Source organism: Trachurus japonicus, chromosome 16 (genome assembly GCF_045865225.1).
Source record: "Trachurus japonicus isolate A0001 chromosome 16, Traja_1.0".
Lineage (NCBI taxonomy): Eukaryota > Metazoa > Chordata > Actinopteri > Carangiformes > Carangidae > Trachurus > Trachurus japonicus.
The window spans coordinates 19,486,658-19,511,529 of record NC_140922.1 but is presented as its reverse complement, the minus strand read 5'-3'; the positions used below and the strand labels follow the sequence as shown (position 1 = coordinate 19,511,529).

Genomic DNA, 24,872 nt, shown 5'->3' with positions numbered 1-24,872 from the left:
TTTTGTTTTTCTAAATCCAAAATAATTAATGTTACTATTTGAACAAAATTCTTAACCATCTTGGTTTTTTCCCAACTACCACTCACCTCTTACTGTTTCAAAACATACACAACATACAGTTTAACACCAAAGGCAGTAGATGTAGCCTCCACATGTACTGTAACGGAAAATCTAGCCACATGATATTTTGATGGGGAAAGAAAAAACAGTCAGCCGACATTGTGCCAGATAGTTTCAGAGGAAAAGCTACTGAAGTCTAAGAAAGGTTTTCCTAAGAGAATAATTTTTGACTGTGCACAGGTGGACCCATCAATCTAGTGCCTGTTTACATCCCTGCCAGATGTTAGCCACCATGACCAAGAGTAATCCACAACTTTCTTTCTCCCTCTCTTGTAACTTTTATTGAAAGACCAGTTGTAGTCCTTGACTCAATTTGTACACATAACAGAATGTTCAGCTGTCATTACAAGCCTTTTTAGTACTGACCATTTTCATTTGGAATTATTATGTGAATAAAGCGACTGAAGGGAGGGGGGTGGTCAGTGTCGGCATTCAAATTGAAACACATCTAGCATAAAATGGTTATTAGAAACTTAAAGGTACATTGTGTAGGAATTACTTCCATCTAGCGTTGCGGTTGTATCGCAAGCAACTCAATCGTATTTTTCATGCTGCATTCACGTGAAATTGGGCAGACGGCAGACGGACAACAGCCGCTGCACGTAACGGCGTAAACAAGTGGTCCGTCAGCACGAGGCAAAACAATACACGTGACAATATGTTGTCATGGCGATGTGGTATTGTTGACCTGACCCACGTTTTACCGGCTTTCTTTCGACTTCTGTGACTGAAATGACATCTGGTTTGTTACCGACGGCCGTCTGCTCGACTGCAGGTGAATGCAGCATCAGTGTAACACTCCATTCCTCCTCACTGCGTTACCGCGGTGACTTTTCACAGACGCCACCTCGACCTGAGCCGACAGCTCCGGTGTCTCCGCTGAGTTTCCGTGGTTTCCGTGGCGACATGACATGGCAGCCAGCACCGAGCTTATCCGCTCGATGTATATGAATGATATGAACGGCAAATTCAGAGCTTATCGGAACACTTCAGTTCAGTAGTTCCCAACCTTTTTTGGCTCGTGACCCCATTTTGACATCACAAATTTCTGGCAACCCCGTGATCATGGCCGTCAATCAAGATGTGCCAGCTCAGATATTTTTATATGCTGCATTTTATTTGAGCTCTTTATATTCAAGAAAGTGAAAGCATAGAATACAGTTGTTTAAGATTGTGCGTGGTGTTTTTGATCATAATGTTAAAAAGAATAATAATTAGTTTTAAAAAAAATGTATCAGTATTTGTTTTTAATCAATTACTAGACATTTCAGGCTACCCCATTTGAATTCCAGGCGACCCCACGTGGGGTCCCGACCCCAAGGTTGAAAAACACTGCTTCAGTTTGTTGATGGGGGTGATTACTGATTAATGAGAAACATACTTTTGAACGAAATAATTGATTTTCGTGAATAGATGACAGGAGAAGTTACACAATGTCCCTTTAAGTTGAAGAAATGTGGGAAAAGTTATGTTTTATAGGCTACCCATAAATACAGTCATGTATGATTTGTGTGTATTAAGAAAATGAACTGTGATAATTCAGTGCTCTGTAGTACCAGAACTGAGCAGCAAGATTTATTTTTATCCAGGAGGTGTGAGTGAAATTGACTAGAAATTGTAACACAGACGATCAACATTGCAGGCAGAGACACACACACATACACATACACATATCAGAGCAGGTCAGCATCACACCGCGCAGGAAACCACAGGACAAGACATGACACGAGACAGGGCAAAGAACAGGTCAACACACACCGCATCACTGAGCAGGACAGGATGAGACAAGTTTGGATGTCACAAGACAGGACTGGGGCAGAACATCATAACAGACCATTGCGCATTTTAATGTAGCTGAGTTAGTTACAGCCACATCAGCCTGACAAATGTGAGTTATCCCAACACCACTCAAGATGAAGGCTAATCTCATGTTTTCTTTGAACCCATGTTGTCTGGTTTCATTGTGGGAGCAATGCTGCAGCGTGTGTGTGTGTGTGTGTGTGTGTGTGTGTTTGATTTTCTTTGGAGTTTGGCTTTTCCAATCTGTGTTCCTTTAGCTGCCATGTTGCGCATGTTGATGTTTCTGTCTGCCTCTGGTGAGAAGACACACCAGGGCTTCTTGGTTGTAAAACTAATTTTGTGCCTAAACTTTCCTAACCGAGGAAAGTTCAGCCTAACAATGTCAGCTTTGTGGCCATTTCACAACAAAACGGCCATTCCTTACACACTCAACTGAGACAAATAAATGGACTTGCTCTTTATTTAACCCCTCTATTGTGCCAGCAGCTCCAGATCCATGCTAACATGAAACACAGATTCTCTTTGATAACACTTGGTCTGTGTCTGGTGTTCAAGGTTTTTTTGCATTATGGGGACCACTCTGTTCCCACTTGGTGTAATTTAATTACAGTGGACCTTGGCATGCCCAGGCAGTGCCCACGCAGAGCGGTGCAGAATGCCAGCCGGGAACATCCTGTCTTAGGCGACAGGAACATCAGACGCGACAGATGGCTCATAAATCATGGAGGTGCGTGCACGGTGTCGATGGGAGGCCTTCCTCTGGAGAGCACGCTGTGAGCAGGTGGGCACAGGGAGCATCAGCACAGCAACATGAGCCATGGATGCATTGCCGCTCTGACTAAGGTAACTACCTCGTGTTGCAAAAGGTAGAAGAAGGGGGGAGAGGGGGAAAACATGGAGAACTAGCCTTCTGTGTCTCAACATTTCAGGGTGTGATTTCATATAGTGTCGGAACTTGTTTTTGTTTGTGTCGTGTGTCTGATTGTGATGGGATCAGATTAGACATGAGCAGAATAGAAAGACTCTGAGAAAAAAAAAAAAGTTCTCTCAGTCTGAGTCTCACTTGAAGCGAGCACCATATGGCAGAGCTCTCACCTCACAAAATGAACCCAATTGTTGTGGATGAAGACTGATGCGGGGTTTTATACCTAACAACTCAGTAGTAGAACAAACTGGATGTGATGCATTTCGCATTCAGCTTTACAGCATTAACACAAACATTTAGTATCGCAAGAATAGCATTTTAAAAACTTACATTGCCACTACTCTTGTTTAACCATCTGCTTGATGTTTTTTTTACTTGCATAAATAGACTGTTTCAATTAACTGAATCAAATTGCTCATCAGCTGCAGCGTCCTCTCACATTTTTAGTGCAAAAACAGGCAAAGTGCAAAATCCTTGAAATGGCTCTTTTCAAAACTCTACTGCAATTAAGAAGAAAAGGTCATACTTTGACTCGCTGCGTCAGGTTTCGCCGCCACCGCCACGTTTATTCTCTCCTCATTGGTAGTGAGTTAATTGGCGCTGCTGCATTAATTGATCCTGATATGCTATTCATTCATAGGAGAAAGTAATTTCCTTTCTTGATTGCTAACTGGCTCAGCTCTCGACAATCAACATTTTACTGCATCGCATTCACTCACATGAAAGAGTCGCTGCTGCTGTGAGCATAAGGCCGAGTGCAGCAGGTGACAATATGCTACATAAATAAATCACAATACTCCGTTGAATAGGAGCTTTTTCTCTTTGAGTCAACTTGAAATGTGTGTGTGTGTGTGTGAGTGACTGACAGTGATCGCATCCCCAGACTTGGAACACTAGTAGTGTGCCACAGAACTTGTAAATCTTTCAGTGAATTCATTTTCATGAGAAACAGGTGAAGCAATGTTGACAGTTTACACAATGAAATATAAAAATAGCACTGTTTTTAAATAAATGAGAATATGCATTTTTAATCCATTTGTCAACACTGTGTGTTGCTGTGCAGGTCGTTCACACTCTGGCATCATTGAGCAGCTGAAGAGGTGTTTTTGTTCCAAAACAAATAAGGTTTAAAAGCCAGACTTCACCAGCTGGCAGAGAACCAGCCCTGCAGATATATTGGACTCATTTTATTCTATCAGCCAATAAATATCTTAGTTATTGCACCTTTAAGCAAAGCAGATTTTATGAATATGTATGCAGCGTGGCATGTTAATTATACCTGGGTCAAATATCATTTGCATGTTATTAGTGTTTTAGAGGGTTGAACCTGTACCACACTGTGGTTTACTGAAACTTTTTTTAATGTTCAATACATTGCAGTAAAGTAATGAATAAATTATTTTTTCAAATATTGCCACAGCTCTGTGAGAGTTTTAGGACGCTAATTGTTTTGCTTCATAAGTCTGTCACTGAACAGCAACAAAAGAGTTCAACATAAAACACTGTACAGTATGTGAAGCTCTTTTCACATTTGAACTGATGCAGCGTATGTGTGATCAGATGCTCATTTGCTACTAATAGTAGTAATAGTCTTACCAAAATGTAAGAATTGACAAAAATCTGTAATGTGCAGGCTCCCTAGGTTGAAATCCATGTGGTTTTACGAGCGGTTCCCTCAGTTGTCTTCCAGTGATGTACCTAGGATTCTAATTTGCATACCAGCCCTACCTGGGACAGGTAGAAGGGGTGGTTCATTTGCATTTAAAGGGACAGGCACCGAAACCAGCCGTTCTGAACAGGGCTGTTTTGAGAGTATGAAAAGAGCTGTGATGTTTGATCCTTGGGGTATTCTGACCAAAACATGTCACAGATATGTCTTTAAAGGTATTCAGAAAAGAAAATTGATTTGGAGCCCACTATGGGTCTTAAAATTAGTGTAAACACTCATCTATCAGACAATGTAGCCCAAACTTCAAAATTCTATTTGAGTAAATCCAGGGTGAAAGTGGGGTAGTTTTTTTTCCGCATTGGATAATGCAGGCACACGGATTATACGTCACATTGCTCACGATTCATCAGCCAGTGATATTGGATCCGTCATCCGTCAATCAAACGTTGTCATCAAACTCGTGGAAGTAGGTGCAACAAACAGGACAAACAGCCATTTCTGAACACCTTTAATACACCTGGGAACTATTTTAATTTTTGGAAAGAAAGCATAATATGTCTCCTTTAAAGCTAACTTTACATGGCAAGAGCTGCTGCTGAAGAGCTCTTGTGACCAGATATAGTTGAAAATGCAAAAAGCTAAATTCCTGTTGCATTGTGGGATAGGTTTGGCAGCAAGGATTCAACAGTCAGACCCTTCAAATTTGGGAAATGTTGCATTTGTTGGCCACATTTGAGGGAGCCTCCGCAATGGGACGGCCTCGGTCACACTGCTGTGACACATTCAGTCTTCTTACCCGGGTAATATGTCTAGCCTTGTGCTAAAAAATCATTCTTAACTGTTCGATGCTACCGTTACTGACTTTTAATACGTGGTGAGCTCAGCAAAGTTCCAGCTTTGACTGACAATGAGAGAGTGAAACCTCAGTAAAGGTTATGAGGAGTCCCTGCCTTACACATGATCAGTGGGTCACCCACCAGCAAGAAAGGCAACAACGAATGAAAAATTTAAGATGATTTCAATTAGCGACAGAGGGGGGAAACCCTTTGATAAGGGGATATGTGGCCACGCACGCAGACTGACAGATGAATTTATGAATAAAACACTAACAGACTTCATGAGTGAGATTGATTCCTTCTCAGATCAATACTTCTCATGCTTACCTTGATGTGAAAGTGCAGGTATCGCCATTCAGAATCACAGTGCATCACTGGCACTCTCCAGGGAGCCCCCGCTCTTCAGTGTGAAAAGACTAGCTGAAATATTCAGCATTAACTCCACTTGATGCCAATGTCACTTAGTTCTCCCTTCTCCAGCTGGCTTGTAACACACACATACACACATGCACACACACACTTGCGCTCCTGTGTTTGCATACTAATGTCTATGTGCTAAAAACCTTTCCATCATCCCTCTGATGAAATCTCCAGGCGCCCACATCCGCAGTTGTTTGAATTGTTTGTTTGGAGTTTGTTATTCACTTGTTAATGAAACGCAAATGCACACAGCATCTTGAAGTGCAGTGTGGCATGCTGCTGTACTCAGGCTGTAACCCAGAATAGGAACATCAAAACTCTAAAATCTCCAATGACAACTTATCACAAAGACGAAGAAGAAGTAAAATTCTGCACAACGAAGAAGCGGGAGGTATTATTTTCAGCACTGAATTGAATGGTTTCAGAGTGAAATCTCTCCATATGTTTCTTGTGGATTGTCAATTGAAAGAGCACGAACACTCGCATAGACTACCCGTTACATTCAAATGTCAAAATGATCAGGTCAGGATTTCTGTTGACTTGTATCTAATATCATTAATGTCGGCCTTACTCTAGGCTACTTTGTACTTCACAATCTCAAACCTCTTTTAAAAGCCATGCATGTTTTTATGGGATTGGGGTCCGAATCTACTTCCAATATTGGCTGGGACACTGTAATCGGTTATTAAATTAAGTTGATCTGATTTAGATTTTTGTCATAACTGCCCAGCCCTACAATACACCAGCTATGCACCACAGGGTTTTGGGAAACTTGACCCAAAGATATAATAAGACTCTGGACTTGTGTTTTGGGTCTGTTAAAGGTGCATATAAATCCCTTCCGCTTCCCCCGCTGAGCACAGCTGACCACAACTGCGTGCACCTTATCCCGGTGTATCGCACTGCTCTGCGGAGGGGAAAAGTGGTCACCAAGCGGGTTAAGAACTGGACTGAGGATTCCTCATTGACTCTGCAGGGATGTTTGGACTGCACGGACTGGAGTGTGTTCGTTGACTCCAGTGGGGACATTGATGAACTGACAGATGTTGTCAGCTCTTGGGTGGCATATTGTGAGGATGTTGTTGTTCCTGACAAAATTGTAAAGGTTTACCCAAACAGTAGGCCCTGGGTTAGTAAATCTCTGAGGATTTTGTTGAATAAAAAGCGCCAAGCTTTTAATCAGGGTAACCTCACTGAATTTAAGAGACTACAAAAAGAAGTGAAATCCGAGGTCAGGAGAGCCAAACTGACATATAAAGAAAAAGTGGAGGATAAACTTAGCAGCAAAAATCCGGGTTCAGCATGGGATGTTATGAAAACTATGACGGGCCTGCATGATAGCAAATGTAGGACAAAAGTGGTCTTAGATGGTTATGATGATAAGACTCTGGCTGATGAGTTAAATCGGTTTTATCTTAGGTTTGATGTCAATGACTTCTCTAAGGAATGTGCATTCTTAAAAGCTGACCTTTCAAATGCATCCCCTGTCACTGCCTTTGATGAGCGTACGGTAGTGAACACTTTCAAGCACTGCAAACGCAAGACCAGCCCTGGCCCTGATAACATTGGGAGTCGTTTGCTCTCTTGCTGTGCAGAACAACTGGGTCCCATTTTTTATCATATTTTCATGCTATCGCTTGTGCAGCAGAGGGTTCCTAAAACATGGAAACAGTCAATCGTAGTCCCTATTGCAAAAACAACTCATCCCAAGGCTCCAAATGACTACAGGCCAGTGGCTCTCACTTCCCTGGTCAGGTCATTCGAGAAACTGATTAAGCATGAGCTGTTGGTGAGAACTGAACATCTTCTTGACCCCCTTCAGTTTGCGTACAGAATAGGGCGGGGGGTCCAGGACGCAACCATCACACTCCTGGATCTCTTAACCAAACATCTGGAGGGCAACAAAGCTCATGCTAAGCTTTTGTTTGTGGACTTTGCATCTGCATTCAACACCATCCAGCCCCACCTGCTGGTGGATAGGCTCTGCAACAACTTTGGTGTTGACTCAAATATGGCTGGCTGGATACTGGACTTTCTCTCTGGCAGATCTCAAAGGGTGAGGGTGAATGGGTGTGTGTCAGGGGTGTTGTCTTCATCCACTGGCTCACCTCAAGGGTGTGTCCTCTCCCCACTTCTTTATATTCTGTATACCGACGACTGTAGGAGTCAGTTCCCGAACAGACATATTTTGAAATTTGCAGATGACACAGTTATTGTTAGTCTTCTTCATGATGCTGAATCAAGCCATGGCCCTGTGTTAGATTATTTTCTAAAGTGGTGCAAAAATTCCTTTTTAAGTTTAAATGTTACTAAAACGAAGGACATGTGCATTGATTTCAGACGCCATATCCCTGCTACTGGCAGCACTGTCATTGATGGCCAAGAGGTGGAGTCTGTACTCAGGTACAAATACCTTGGTTCCATCATTGACAACAAGCTGGCATTTGGTGAAAACACTGACAGGATTTGCAAAAAGAGTCAGCAGCGACTTTTCTGCCTAAGAAAACTTGCAAAATTTGGTATTGACAAAACTCTGATGACCCTTTTTTACAAGTCCTATATTGAGTCAGTTTTGATATTTTCTTGTATATGTTGGTTTGGAGGTCTGAATGTCACCCACAAGAATGCCTTAAATAGAATTGTGAACATAGGCAGCAAAATTATTGGTGCGCAGCAGAACAATCTCTCTGTCCTTTACAACAGGCAGGTGGTGAAGAAGGCAAATTCGATCTTGTCTGATCATTCTCACCCCCTTCATCAACACTTTAAGCTCCTCCCCTCTGGCACCCGCTTTAGTTTCCCCCTAGTCAGAACCAACAGATACAAATACTCATTCACCCCCACAGCTATCACCCTCCTAAATGCAGGGAAAAGGAGGTAGTCACGCAGTCACTTTGTTTTGCACTTTTATTTATTTATTTATTATGGTTATGTCCATGTATTTTTAGATTTTGATCGATTGTTGTTTTATGTATTTCTTCTGGATTTTTATAGTGGCTTGTTGCTCTTCACCTGCCATCATTGTTGTAGTGCTGTGTTCCTTGTTTCTTTGTCTTTCCATGTCCTTGTTGCCTGTCATGTATTTTAAATGTTGAAGCAGCTGCTGCAAAACACTTGCCCGTTTCGGGACAATAAAGGAATTTACTTACTTACTTACTTACTTACTTACTTACAAATGCAGACAACTTAAAGTAACGGGCAACAAAAGATATTTATTAAAAAGGTGAATAAAAGGTCTTCAAAGTACAATAGAAAAGAACAAAGAACCAACAAAATGGGTCAACGGGCCTTATGCTGCGTTTAAGAGAACTCGGAAGTTGGAAAAAAACGAGCTCCAAGTCGTCAAAAACTAATTGAACGACGTCGAACTCGGAAATTACAGGTCGGAAACACGGGTATCATTTCAGAGCTCCGACTTGACGTCACGACCACATCAAAACATGGCAGCCGTCGTCTTAAACTGTTAGAATTTAGTTAATTTTAAGTTATTTGTTATTTTGTATTTTTTGTGTACTATTGCAGTATATGAAATACGTTTATATTAAGCTGTGATTGTTGTATTGTGTGAAATTGTGGTCCTCGTATGTAACGGAAATAACGTTTAGCTGTTATCAAGGCTGTAACATTATATGTGCATCTCCTCTCCTCTTCATTTGCCTCCAAAATAAACATAATTTGCTGCTGCATATTTTTCGTATTAAGCTATGAGCCGCAATGTTTGCGGCTCATGTTTTTTTCTCTTCCGAGTTCCTGCAGCGTGAACGCAATGATGTCGGAAGTCGGAAATTTCCGAGTTGGGAATTCCAACCTCCGAGTTGTTGTTTTTTTTTTTAATGAAAGCGGGACACTTCAGCCTTTACAACGATCCCATCTGTGTGTGTCTGTGGCTCCGGACACCGAGCAGTCAAGCGGCTGTCCAATAGGGAGCCGTGCGCTGTCACATGACGGGCTGTGAGCGGCGGCCACATGATCGTTTAAACATGGCTGCTGTATTGCCAGCTGTTGCCGGCTACGAGCGCTACCGTCTTTGCTATCGGCTATCAGGAAATCTCCTGTGTATGCGTGAATGTCTGTGTGAACCTCATGTAATGCCAGGGCTGCACTGTGGCTCTCTGTGAGGTTGCCGGTCCTGTGTGGAGAAGTGGCTTGTTGCCGCGAGCAGCATGCAGAGCTCGGCAAGCAGGCGCTTCTCCGCACAACACCGGCTCTCCACACACAAGATGACTTTTGATTGAAATGGCCACCGAAGTCGGCCCCGATAATCGTAAATATTGAACATGTTTAATACTTACGATTATCGGCGCCGAACGTTTTCGAGCCGATTGTCGGGGGAATTTTGACTCTTAACACACCACACACTACAAGAGAATCTTATAAGATAATCTTAAGACCTTAAGATAATCGGGCGGTGTCTGTCCGTGGTCGGAAGGGGGAAAATCGGGGCAAAATCAGCCCGATTATCTTTATGTGTGTGGCAGGCTTTAGGGACACGGGGTAGAACCGCAGGCATGAAGGGCAGGGGAAGACTGATGCAGAACAACAGACATTCTGACAGGGACAATGGGAAAACACACAGGTTAAAGGGATAGTAGCATTTTTTTAAAGTGGGGTTGTATGATCTACAAATAGCCCCTAAGTACTTTAATTGCAGTAGAAGACTCTCTGCACTCCTCCCGTTAGCAACGCCAGCCCGTAGCCCTGCCCAGAGATTTACAACATACATTGTTGTGAATGGACCCAAAGAAACGGCCTATTTTCGTGGCCTAAAAGAGGTTTTACCTGAAAAAAAAATACACAGTTCCATTGTTCGCTATAATATAATTTTTTCCAGCCCCTCAAAGTGCAGGAAAAACGCAGTTTTTATTTGGACCTAACCAACTGCTGATCGGCGGGCGCTAACCCTGGGCGGAGGGATACGTGAGTTAGGTCCAAATAAAAACTGTGTTTTTCCTGCACTTTGAAGGGCTGGAAAAAATTATATTATAGCTTTGGGTCCATTCACAACAATGTATGTTGTAAATCTCTGGGCAGGGCTATGGGCTGGCGTTGCTAACGGGTGGAGTGCAGAGAGTCTTCTACTACAATTAAAGTACTTAGGGGCTATTTGTAGATCATGCAACCCCACTTTAAAAAAAAATGCTACTATCCCTTTAAGGGAACGAGACTCAGGTGGTAAAATCAACATAGGTGAAACACATTGGGTAATCACAAGTGGGTGAACGCAGGAAGACGAGACAGGAACTTCAAAATAAAACATGAACTAAGGGCAGATCATGACAGTCATCACCTCAATCGCCAACCTGATTTACAAGCCAACACACCCATGGACACACAGATCAATGCAAACTTATTTGCTAGTTAAACAATGTGGGTGCATTGTGCTCCACACCATGTTGCACCAGGGGCAACAGAGAGCCCAAAATATTTAGAGTCAACAGTTAGGCTAAAACTTGATATTGCTTTCCCAATGAAGACGTCGTCAAATAAATGATGTCTTCTCCATGTCTGAACCCTAACAGTAATCATTTTTCATTGAGCACATACAAGCCCATTCAAATTACCCATAGTCGGGCTTTTCTGAATGAGGAGTTGTGGTCTGCAATACTGTTGAATGATGGCAATATTTTTTTTCCATTCGGAGGTAATTTGAAATGCTTTATCATACAATGGCCGTGAAAATGACAGCATTGTACAGAAGGTGTTCGCCCAGTAATCAAGATCTGTGCCCTCTGATTGTCTGCTTTTGTTCTTTTGTTCACCTCGACCGGTCTCTTTGTTTATTTCTACAAATGCGAGCCTGTCGTGAACAAGTTATTATATTGAAGTACTGATTTGAAATGGTTTTGTTCAGTTTTTTTTTTTTTCAGGTGGTTGTGTGTTTTTTATTTAAGTCTGAAGCAATTTACCACAACAAACGCCTGACAAATGAGAGAGCAATGTGGGAGGACTGTAGTAGTCACTTGTCGTGGCCATTTAGAGTTAATTAATGCCATTATGTTTTCCACAGTTGTTTAACTGGTGGACTGTAGCCAGGCACGTTTTGTGTTACTATTTGTATCTGTAGGCTGTGACTCCATGTACAGCTTCTCACGTTTCATTTTCCCTTCATCTTTGTGTATGGTATGGTAATTCAGATAGTCCATAATGCTTCAGTAAATAAATGCACAGTTGGTTTTTTGAGGTAGCGTGAGTTTGGCTGTAATAACCCAATATGATGGATACGATGAATACTTTGATTCACATTTTTGATTCTCAGGAAACATTATTTATCAATGTACAGTATCTTCCATATCACTAGTGTTCTTTAAAATCATCACTGGCATCATATTGCATTTGTTTTTTATACAATATCCCCACAATCTTGACTTGAAGCAGGGCACACGTGCAGCCATGCTCATAAATGTGAAGAAGTAGCCTAGTAGTGTGCCATGCACAAGAACAAATGTGGCCACTTATTATCTACAGCAATCACATTTCCCATCAAAATGTAAATAGCAAGACAAAATAGTGGAGTACAAACTTAATTTTTAGAAAGCAAGGATGCAGGAAATGAAGTTGTCCTCCATTTAGATGACCTCATAGTTGTGGCCAGCTTTCCTGAGCAGACCATGTTTCACACAGTTTGGTCGACCTTGCACCTGCTGCCTCACCTGGAGGAGAGCTATTCATGCACAGTTTGCTAGACTGAGGTGAGGTGGAGTTTGACCCACGGGGGTGAGTGATTTAGAGACTCTCCATTTGAAATCTTCACATCATTATAAGCAGCAGACATTTATGTTTTTATGCCTGAGTGATGTTTATACTGTAGTAGTGTTGTTTTCCATCAGAGCTGTGTTTAGTGCAGATCTCTCAACATCATTGACTTTTCCTGTCAGTGCAGATAAGACATGGCCCCACGCGAAGCTGCAGCCCAGTACATTTCCGCTGTATTTGCAGTACTGTCTCCTTTCACCGGGAGGACGCTGGCCAATTAAAAACTAAAAATCTGTGTATTTCAGCAGAAGCAAATGACTGTTGACTGCTGTGCAGAAGCCTACAGTGTGGAGGACAGAACCTCCTCTGAAAAGTTTAAGGCCTGGCTTCCAGATGGTCGACAGATCTGTTTAATGCACCGTGGGGGAGGATGTGACTACTGCTGCAACAAAATTACACTAGTCACATATGTCACTTACCAGGCATTGCTATGCAGTTATTCCTATAGAAAGCATGAACAGGAAATCTATTAAAAGTGTCTGATGACCTTAAAATGTCCTTGTAGAATTTAATTATTTAACATCTTTATTCTTTAGCCGATCCCTTATAGCAACAGAGAGGTTCACCATCAGTGAGAATGAAGCTTAGTCTTTGATGGACCACTTGTGTCATTCAGACAGCTCCAGTATACTTCATATATATTGGAAAATGACACTTGCAGAAAGTGTGCAGTACACACTGGAGGAAGAGCAAGAATGGCATTTGGTGTAAAACTGGCATTAAATACATAAGGGCTCTACATTTTGTTGTGATTATATGGGCTGACATTGTTATTGCACTATCCAATTGCGATTTCAGTGAGTGGCAATTTTTGGTTTTCATTTTCACCTACAAAAATGTCGAATTAATAATTGTGATATTTGCTGGGTATTGTGCGTAGCAAGTGTTGTCCCGTTACATCATGAGATTATGTTTTGTTGTAGCAACACCTGTAGTGCTAACAAAGCAGAAGAATGTGACAGTTCAACTTGACCAAAAAAACAAAAAAAAGAGCTCCTGCAATTTGGATATCGCATTTGGCCATATTGCGATTTTATTTGACAACACCGTGATAAATTGTGCAGCCCAACACTCAAGGGAAGCAAGTGTACATGTAAAAATCATGAAAATCATGCCAGTTGCTATGTTGAGTTGCTAAGATTATCTAATAACAATAATAAAGAGATAAAAACGATTATCCTGCCTCTAACTTTCCACCAGGCGCATGATTTTAAAGAGAAATTGTCATTTGTGACCTTGTGTGATCCCCAGTCTTTACAAAATCTTATCTGAATCTCTGTGATTCAGTGACACATTGTCTTTAGATATGTGGTGGTGGTGGTGGGGGGCGGGGGGGGTCATGGTCTTTTCAAAGTCTACTAATACATTATTGGCATCAAAAAGACTGAAATCCAAAGTAAACTAATTATTAGTTGACACAACATTTCTACATTTCAAGTTTGTTTCCTTTTCACGGTGTCTAAGCAGTAAAGCAGCGTTTGTTGCCAGGTCTGGAGGCAGAGAGGGGCAGGTGGGTGCTGACAGAGACGGGTGCACAGACACCATGAGCAGAGGGAAGGAGCCAAGACCTGCCAAGCATACACAGACACCAGCGAGCCCCCAAATGACACAACATATGGAGTACAGCTGAAAAAAAAAAAAAAATCCCCTCCACCCTTCTCCACCCTCCACCATCTCATCCTGCTTCCCTGCCGCACAGCAGCTTTGTGAAAAACAGGCACTGGAGCTGTGATAGCAAGTGGAGAATTTCAATATCTATTTCTGTTACAATGGCAAACATGTTAGGCATTCTCAGAAGACGTGCTAAATCGTATCCTGATTCATACTGAGAGTGCCTCCTGTTGAAAAAAACATCTAATTCTGTATAATAAGTGAATCACTGAAGCTTGTTAGGCAATAACGTTCTCCCTGCAGTCCTGACGAGGATGAGCTGATGGCTGCATACCGCCGTCTTTTGAAAATAGAGCTTATATTAGGAATCAAAAGGGCAGCCTGTGATTGTTTATTTGTGGGCGTGCGTTTCTCTTGACATGAGCAATACAGCCGATGTGTTGCCCTCAACAACGACTGTCCGGCTCTCATTAATGAGGTAGAGGCCAATTACCACCTAGAGCACCTCTCACCCCTTCATTAAACCCATGACCCCTTGTCTACAGGCCAAACAATAGACAGTGGAAGGAGCCCTTGACCTTGACTTTCCATCTCTCCACTTGTGTCAGGGCAGGTTTCAGCAAGAGAGAGAGAGAGAAAAAACTTTGCAGCTTTTATTTGCCAGCAGAAGAAATATTTGTCAGGTTTTCAGTGAGATAGATATGATGGAGGAATCAAGGCATGGCAGCAATCTCTGGGATCAGCCATCAGAGCCTAAGAGCTCTCCGTCTGTTTCTCTCCTCCTTTCTTAGGCTTATTTTTTTCCTTGAGAGACCCACCCCTGCTTCCCTCACTGTGCCACTTGGTGCAGTTTCATCGTGAAAGCCCCCAGAACTTTTTTTTCTCCACCTACCAGCAGCATAGCTACGCCTGCAGGGCATGTCCAGATGTGCAGAGTATCAGACTGGCATTACCACCAGGCTCTACACCCACAGACACTTTTCTGATTCACTGGGTGTCACAGCCAGCCGGCGCCTGCTCCTGGCTCCTCAGTGGTGAGGCATTCGAAGGCTGATCCAGGTCTAAGTAACTCCTGCCCTGCTGACTTGCTAACAGGACTTCATCACCTCTTCCACTGAATCAAAACTGGTTCACCAGTTGTTGTTTTTTTGCCTCAACCCAAAAACTAAGTTTTACAGATGGTAAGTTACATAATGGAGGTGCCCATGGCAGTTGATGCGGTCAGTGTCCAGACATGACGCCATGACCAATTACACTATTCATCACTGCTGTCTTTTGTGCAGAACCACCATCTGTAAGCCCCCACAAACACAAAGATGAAACAGTGACCATGCAGGCCAGGGTTCTCCAGTCTGAGGCCTGTGAGCTCTACAGTCTATATTTAAGCAATATTGATTGATAAGATATATTGCTTTTATAAAACGGTTACCAATAATGACAATATGAAAGAGGGATACGCAATCAATTTCATGTAGTTTTATTCAACCAGAAATACATATTATCTAATAAAATAGCCTCACTGTGAAAAAATAGTCCCACCTCTCCAGACGTTAGCTCCAAGTTAGCTTTGCATCTCGTCTTTTCCTCCGCTTTTTTTCAGGTGAAAGTCACTCCTCAATCCCCTCTACCATTGTGAACCCTCCCCGGATGTGAAAGTTAACCATAAACATTCAACTACTTTAGTCCATTTTTTAACATCGTAAAAACATCAACTGTCTTTGGCTACGGATACCAGTCATACGTGCCTGATGCGGAGTGATAGCCTACGCTGTGATAAGGCTTTAGAATAGTAGCCGTGGTATGCTCATTATACCAAGGTTAACAACCAATCAGATTGCCGGATTTCACCTTTCCGTTTTATAATCACTGTAGAATTCACAGGCCTCATACATGAACACTTGTTGATCTAATGGCCTAAGGCAATTGGCTGGTGTACACTCATAAGCCAATAGACGGCATTAGCTAGGAATACCTGACATATTAATAGTGCCATAACAATTCCCCTTGTTAAGCCACACCCTGCTCTATCCAGCAGCATTATGAAATCACACATGGATGGACAGGACCTGTCTATGGTGTAGGTATAGTTTGTTAGAGGAAGCCACCTCCGTGGCGTTACACCCTGCCGCCGCCGACTCAAACTGCAGAATCCTGACATCGCCAGATGGCAGACACAGCAGCAACTGCTCGCTGTCTGATAGCACCTTTAATTCCCAGAGGAGCTCCAATTTAAGTCTTTAGTCTTGCCTGTATAAAACACTACGAGGAGGTGTGACAAGACAGCTGAAATACATCATTCCACTTATCCTGAAGTGACCAATTTTAGTTAATTATACCTGATTGTACAAATATATCTATCATCTGCAAGACAACGTGAAGACAAAAAAGTAATCATGAAAGGTAGTGCTGCTCATGGTCTTGAGTTGCTTTGAAATCATAATTGTTCCATGCCTATCTGTTATTGCCTGCAGTCAAAACACAAATGGTGTTGGCCTGTCCGTCTGCTTTTGAAATTGCTTGCTTGCTACTAGCATTTAGCCAGCTAGTGCTACAAAACTGGACAAGCTTTTGACAAGGAAAAGCAAGTATATTAGGGTTTCTCAACGGGGGCGGTACCGCCCCCTGGGGGGCGTTCTGAACTTTGTGGGGGGCGCTGGGAGCTTGAGGGCTGAGAGGGGGGCGCTCAGGCAAAAATGGGGGGCGCCACAACTTGGCTCCTACAAAGTTCATTTGAGCTCTACTTTTTCAACTTTAATGGTTTCCCAACTTTTTAAGTGCAAATAACCGACATAAATAACCTACTTTTCAACTGTTTTAACCCGCAGATCGAACACTCATAATGCGGGAAATTCCCGCACACGTTTCAAAACAACCATAGTGCGCACTACAGGAGCGCTGCGTCAGACGGTCTGACTTAAATGACACACACACACGTCTTTGTATAGTTTAACCATACCTGAATGAAGTTAGATGGATTTTTTATACCAAGTACAGCCAAACATTAGTGTAGGCTACAGGCTGAAGAAAGAGGAATAGCAGAGCTCCTGTGACTGCTCGTCCCTGTGAGGACCGACCAGGTGACCGGAGCCGTCTTTTTTTTTTTTTTTTTTTTTTTTGCGGCGCCGTCTTTACAGGTGAAGCACACGCACATGTCCGCCCTACTTTACCCGACTGGGTTTTCCTGCCGATCTAAGGTGATTTTTGGCCGCCACCTTAATAGTTAAAGGGTGCATGTTGGGTCTTTAGATATAGCGTCTTGCACAAACACCCCGTTTGAAGATGGAAGCCCGTAAATTACCAGCGGCGTCATGTCAATAGAAACCGAGGGGGCAGGTGCCCCCTCAGATTTTTTTTTTTTTTTTTTTTTAAGTTACTTTACCTTACTTATTATTTTACCATCTAGCTATGATCAGTGGTCATATTGAGTGAAATGTATTACAAATAATGTCATAGTCCATCTCAAAAATACATCATTGCCTTTTTCCAAAAATTACAACTCCCCTCCTTTCTGATGGATGTGGTCTCTTCCGCCCTGACGCACACACGCGCACCTTGCCTGCATCATTCCGTGCTTGGGGTAAAAAAAAAAAAAGTCTGTGCTAGGGGAGGGGAGCTACCTTCAATGGAAATGTGAGAGCAGTGTAACATTAAACTAGGGATTTCAAATGTTTAATCAAAGAGGAACTATGGAAGTCTGCTGCTTTTCAGCTGTTTTGCTAGCAGTCCCTGGCCATGTGCATTTGTTTACAATGAAGCCACGAAAAATCAATATATGGAATGGTGAAATAAGTTTTTTGAAATACATCCACCTTATTGTTCCACATTGTTAGCCAAGATAATGTTTCTGAAATTCAGTTTACCCAAAATAAGTGATTTGAGGGCATCCTCAAAAAAATTTTGCACGCACAATTGGACATTCTAGCACCAAATCAACAATCTTTTTTTTTTTTTTTTTACATAGGAACATAGGGTTCACGTCATGATATTGTTTGTATTTTGAGCATTAAAACTTCCATAGTCCATAGTTTTCTTTGTTTGATATGTCAAGAGACTTTTGGTTAAGTAACCATGGACAGCTCCGTCATCATTACCATCATTATGGGCAGTTTTTGTTCTACAGACCTGTAAAAAATTAAATAATTTAGGTCAAATGCTGGAAATTTGAAGTCCGCTTTTTGAAAATTTTCAAATCCCTTGTGAAAGCACACCTTCGTCATGAGGACAAACTGTTTTGGTGCTTGAAATATGTTTACCAGAGTCTTAGCTTCACGAAAGCAGTGAAATATGAATAAAGTAACAGATAAGTGTAGAAAACAAGTTTAAAGCGAAATTTTGTAACATTGTTTTTTTTTTGTTTTTGTTTTTTTTTTTTGGGGGGGGGGCGGTCAGAGGATCATGGTATGGTCAGGGGGGCGTTGGTTCAAAAAAGGTTGAGAACCACTGAAGTATATAAATTATAATGTATTCATAAAAAGAGAAAAAATTAGCAAAAAGTTGTTGATTATTTTGTAAAATTTGCTGTAGTAATTGTCAGGAGGGGGTGTAAAAGGGGCCCCCAGCCAGAGGCTAATGCTATTCAAGAGCCCTTCACATGGAAAAATGCAGGAACCCCCCCTTTAGCATATTAAAATAGAGTAAAAAAAAAAAAAAATCCTGTTAGAGCAGAACATGTCTACAACATTAAGGAAGGAGAGCTGAAATTACCTTGCTGTCCTATTTCCCATTACTGTTATTATTATCATTAATATTGTTGTGGCAATAATGAGAGAGCTGCTATATTTATGAAACAATGAGAGGCTCAGACAGAGGCAGGTGACTCAGTCTGATTCTGCCTTCAAGCTAAAGTAATTGGATTCCTGACGTACACGGCATACCTTGAAAACATAGATTCAGCGTGCGCTGTTGAAACTGTCATGCAGTGTGTTGGTAACACGCTGTAGGGAGGTACACAAATATTTTTAATTGACAAAATTATACAGTGGAGACTTGCACAACTATAAAATGACTTGCATAATTAGTTTGTCAGACTTTAACCATACGAAGTAGTTGCATATGGATTTGGTTGCTATAGTCCCACTTGTCAGAATCTGCTGCCAAGCATCATGGGAATTAGGGTGATGCCTATTGCTTGGATAGCAAAAAAAAAAAAGAGACACTATGAGAAAGACACCGCTGTTTATTCATCATCGCTTGTTTCTTTTCTTCCTCTGACCAGCTTGCTTGGGTGTCCCGGCCTCTGTACAGCCAGACATAGCTAATTAATCCCTGACGCTGAGCTGAGCGTGGGGAGATGGCGTGGGACAGCGCCATGCAAAGTGGAATCCACAACATGGAAATGAGGCCTGACAGGTGACTGTGTCCCCGATGCAAGCCACTGCGCGCATGCTGGAAACCGCCACAAGAGGCCTTTGTTTATGGATATCATAAGCAATATTTGCTGACTGCTCCTTTTCCTAATTAGTATGAAATTTAAAGGAGCCATCCTGGAGGTGTCATTCTTAATTATACTTTAGGCCTTACAGCATTTTGTAGTTGTTTTTTTCTCTCCTGTTTTGGAAAGCCTGGAGAGAGGGACAGATTGCAAGCAACAGTCTGTGTTCAGTTAGTTAAAAGATGAGAAAGGCAGGCTCCAAAAAAAGCCCAAATTAATTGTTGTCTCAAATCGCAGGCTCAGCATGCCTGGTGCAGGCAACACTCTATAATGAATGTTGTATGAACAGGAGATGGATTGGAGGGTTTACTCATTTGGTAACGTGGAAACGAACGCTTTCCTTCCTCCTGTACACAATAATACTCTGTCTTTTTCTTGTATATCTCACTATTTGTGCATTTTGACTGTTTCTTTCTCACAGAAAGCGCTGCTCTTTGTGTGTTTGTACTGCTCCTCTTCTTTCCCATGCTCCCTCAGCTGATTGGTATTTGTTGCTTTTGCCTGAGCCAGAGAGCTCAAAGTAGAGCTCTTCAGTGCCTGCTGTCCACCGTAGTGAGAGGGAGAATGAAGCAGTAAAAGAGAAAAAACGAGACGGAAAACAAGCCTGAAATTCAGTGAAACAGTCACCACCTGCCAGTTTATGTCTCTAATAATGGGCCATTTTCATTAACATGGAGGTCGCCCTAATCGTGTGTTCTTATCCGTGAGGTTGAGAACATGAGGTTGTTAAAGGGAACAAGATAAAAAAAAAGAAAGATTGATGATGTCATTGTAAAGCTGCCATTGTCTTCGTAGGGCTTTATTACACGCATGATTTGCATATTTTTTCTTAAACAGCATTATGTGTCACTATTTCTGTGTCAGTTGCATGATGCTTTACAGCCTTGTGCGCTTTATCTGAGGGATTCATCCTCCTCATCCTCTACAGTATGAGGTGTCGCATACACCGCTTGGCACCTGCTGGCTGTCCAATGAGAATCATGTTGCATTATATTATGAGCCTAACAAATTTTTGGAGGCTTTATCATATGCTTATGTGCCTGAGATGAGAAAAATGCTCTGGTACCAGTATATATGTCCTTCGCCTTTAGCTGTGTTTGACTTTTAGAAAATTCATTGTATCACTGTTATGCACTTAAAAATAGCAAATCAAATGTCTGTAATTCCAGATTACCAGTTCTCTTGTGGTTTGCAACCTTCGTATCGGGGATGGGTGTCCTGGAGATACACTGACACGCAAAGGAAATGCACAAAAAGGTATTAAAGATTGCAAGGCTGCATACACTCTCACTGTTTATCTCTCTTGACTCGTACATGAAAACATGCGCACACGCACGCACACACAAACGCCCACACACAACCACTGGAAAAGATACTCTGGCAAATACTGTTTACTGATATGCGGATTGGGTTTAAGAGCGGAACGCTGAGCATTTCAATCTAAACAGTAAACACTCTTAATTGGATTGTGTGCTTATGTGCTTTGATGTGAATCCTCTAAGGACTGTATATTATTAGGCCTAATTGATTCTGATACATATTTACATGAGTTTAGAAAATTAGCCCAAAACAAATGTGAGTGGTTTCATCACGATTCTAATAGCGCTGCATTACGCACTGCCTCTTTGGTTGAAATGCTCATTACAGGCGCATCGGGGCCGTTGCCGGTGTCAGAGTTCACTGGTCATTTGGCGGTCCGGTGAGGCTGCCGAGTCCGTGTCATCAACATCCTGTGGAAGTGACACCACAGACTTCCCACTCGTCGCAAATGAGGCCCAGAGGGGGTGATGGGAACCCAGCGATGGGGCTCAGCATCACCCTGAGGTTGAGAGGTGGAGCACTGATCCTCTGTTGCTGACCTCATATAGACTACCACCACCGGCCCTAGAGGGTGCGTGTCAAGCGATTCAACCTTGTCCATGTGGTATATAGATCTGCTTTGGAGTCCTGAGAAATGTCAGCCAGTTGCAAGGCGAATACAGTCCCTTTGCTAATGGACAAGCCACCACCACAGAGTGTATTAGACAGTTTGTGCGAAATCCACAAGTCAAATAGCAAAGTTCAAGACATGTCTAGTGCAACGGCAACAATGTACTGAAGGTCTGGAGCGGAGGACTGGGACACAAGAATGGGTCTCTGTCTGGCATGGCTCCCTCCTGGGTGACAGTGTGGATGGAGAATAACATGAGTTGCTTGGTCAAGCAGGAATTCACTTCTTTGGTTTCACATCACCTGCAATTTGAATTCCATTACTTGCTGTGCCACACTTCAAATAAAGCCCGGGCCTATTAATTACCAAAGTATGGGTTCAGGGTAAAGGTGAACGTGCAATTACAGAATTAAATCAAGCCCCCGTTTAGCTTGTCAGTCCTGACAGAAATAATTTGGGTGAATTATTAAATGCTTCCACTGCTCTTGGTTGCATCACTGTCGGCTCAGACATACCCCTAGCTGCAGGAATCCAAGCTGTGCTCCTTTATCAGTCAAATAAAACGATTAATTATACTTCTTTAAAAAAAAAAAAAATTAATCTAAGTGTACATTTTCATGATAATCAACTGAAGAATTATCCACTGTTAACTACTGGAAGTCTCCTAATGTTTCCTGTGCTCTTTGAACCGCTTAATAAAGGAGGTCAAGCTTAATGGGATCATTATGAATTTGTGGTGGTTGCGGTAATCAAGCGGAAATTGTTTATCATTTTCTCGGTTTTAGGTTGAGTGAACGAAAAGTTTTAATTAGCTACCTGTTCAGGTAATTTAAAGTTCTAAGGTGATGTTATTAATTATTCCGTGAGTGTAAAATAGATCATATTTGAATTTTTACACATTTTCTGACTATGCAAACTTCTGCATAGCACATTTCAGAATCACGACTCAGTCCAATATTGCACCGAGCCACCACTACAGTATCTGCGTGACCGTTATCTCTGCTGAGCACACTGTCATGTTTTAAATGTGTTTCACTTCACTAAAATGACAAGTAAAGAAAATGTCTTGTTTTGTCGAATTCTGCTGCTAGCAAGCATTTTAACTAATTGCTTGTAATGAAGCAATTTGCCAGTGGCTGACTGGTTTCAGTGGTTGAGTTTCGGTCCCCATGACAACCAGCTGTCTGTAATTAGTAAATCAAGCCAGGCTGAGGTTTTTTTAGGGGGACTGCGTCAGAGTGGCTGCAAAAGGAGTCAAGAGTGGCAAGTATCTCAGTAATTGCCTTGCAATGAAGCTGGTGCTGACATGACTGCAGGGATGTATGTGCCACTGATGGTTTTTCTCAGGTATATTAAACTTGAATGTTTCCTGTGAAATATTAATACACATACAAACACACACATACACACACACAGACACAGTGCTGCTCAGCATTGTGCTGCTTATTGTGCTACAGTGTTTGTTGTCTCTCTTCCAGCGCCACTGTGCTTCACTCTGTGTCAGCTGGAGGTGTGTATTGTGCTAAAACAGCGAGAGGTGCGTTGTGCGCTTTGATTGATGTTACTGCTTTCTTATAATTACCAATTAGCGGGTGTATTTGACATTTCACAGCGATGAAACTGCAAACAGGATAAATACAGTTTGTTAATGTTGCTTAAACAGAATGTTTTTTGTTCTCTCTCCGTAGCCCGTGCCGCTGCCTTGGGTTTGCCGTATCCCGGGGTCCACGGAGCCCCTGATTTTCAGACGCCGGCTCACCGTGTGATCCGCCCCGCCGCACCGCTGTCAAGGCCTCAGCCGTATAAAAACAATCATCTGAAACCGGGTGAGACTGAATCTGACATGGTCCTCTACAGACGAAATCAGCCAGCGGTGAGAACCATAGATGACAGAGCACACGCACAAGCTCACACCAGGAGCTCTGAATCCACATTTCTACTGAACCGCGGCACTCACAACCCAGTTCAAAGTGAATACACCATCAACCGAGTGCCCGGCCTTCCCAGAGAACGCTCAGTCGGTGACCGCACGTCTGATTTTGAAGAGGTCAAGCATGTTGCCCCGTCCACGCGGGTTGAAGCCCCGGGCCGGTCTGACCTTGTGAATGGGGATCCACAAGGTCGCAGCAAGCCGCTCTCATTTGTCTACAATAAGCTTGACCTTGTTGTTGACGAGTCTGTCCCAAATAGACGTGGCATGTCCCTGACTGGACTCTCCCTGCCCCCAAACAGGGGTCACAGCACTTACCAGAGGGGTCCAACTGGATTTGGCCTGGGAAGAGAAGTTCCTGTCCTTGCTTCCTCTCGTTTCCCCGGCAAAGGCCGCATCAGACCGACGACCGGCCGGGGTCCTCTGTTTGGTGGATGGGAAAGGATGCGTTTCCCTCAACATGTCATTCAGCCCCGGCACAGAAATCTCAATGTCAAACCATTTGTTCAAGGAAACCCTATTCCCAGACGTCGAGTATGAGACCAAAATCAGACTGAATAAGTCATTGAACTGGAGGGTTTCACACAGAGTTCAACTGTCTTGTCGAATACTGTCCCTGTGAGGAGTTATTAAAGTTAACATCCAGCCTTCTGTGAAGGAGAATAATGTGATTTTTGGTCTGGTTTTCTTTAACTTATCAACGGACAAGCTTCTACATTGCCATTGAACTCTTGAACAAGACACCTCATATATGCCTCATTGAATATAAGGTGTACAAATGGTTATAATTCTCGCTGTTTCTCTTTCCCTTTTTCTCCACCTCACTATAAATGTCTGACTGAGGCCGTAGTGTTACCAGAGTGCCATCTGTTGGTCTGAATGGGTACATATCCTTTTTGGCTCAGTGTTTGAACACAGGTGCTGCTTAACAGAAGGTCAGCCTTTGACAAATCCCATAATCTGTTTACAATCTGTTGTATGCAAGTACTACTACTGGTTATGGTAATTTCTCCAAATAGCCATGGTCTTTTAGTGACAGCATGTTTCACTGGTGGTCTGGCAATTTTAATAGAGATAATGAGGTGTTAAAATGCAGCTTCAGAGTTTGGATTTTTGGGCAACTGTCAGCAAATATTAAACATTTATCTTTGCATGGATTTTCTCAGAGACAAGCAAGATGCAAAACGCAAGATTAATTAAAGAAAAAACATTGTGTGTCAACAATTGGCTTTGATTTTTGCACTGATGGGAGAGTTTGAGTGTGTTGGGCGGTAGGCGGGTAAGGTTATCCACTGATCGACCCATAAATCAATCGGTCAGGCGCCAGAAAGTGAGTCGGTTATGAGCACTCATCCGCAACGTGAATAAGGAAATGAGTGACAGAACAAAGTGAAGCAATCAGCTGTTTATGGGGAGCGGGGAGGAAGGCAGTCAAAAGTGGCCATAC

The 24,872-nt window shown here is 42.5% G+C and overlaps 1 protein-coding gene across 1 annotated transcript; it reads left to right on the top strand.

Annotated features, from left to right (window-relative positions):
- Positions 1-22,691: 22,691 nt before the first annotated feature.
- On the top strand, positions 22,692-24,580 carry LOC146972343 (uncharacterized). The gene is made up of 3 exons (XM_085803351.1): positions 22,692-22,842; positions 22,974-23,032; positions 23,184-24,580. Exons 1-3 carry the CDS (start codon positions 22,802-22,804, stop codon positions 23,963-23,965), a joined length of 882 nt encoding a protein of 293 aa, XP_085659477.1. The 5' UTR covers positions 22,692-22,801; the 3' UTR covers positions 23,966-24,580.
- Positions 24,581-24,872: the final 292 nt, after the last annotated feature.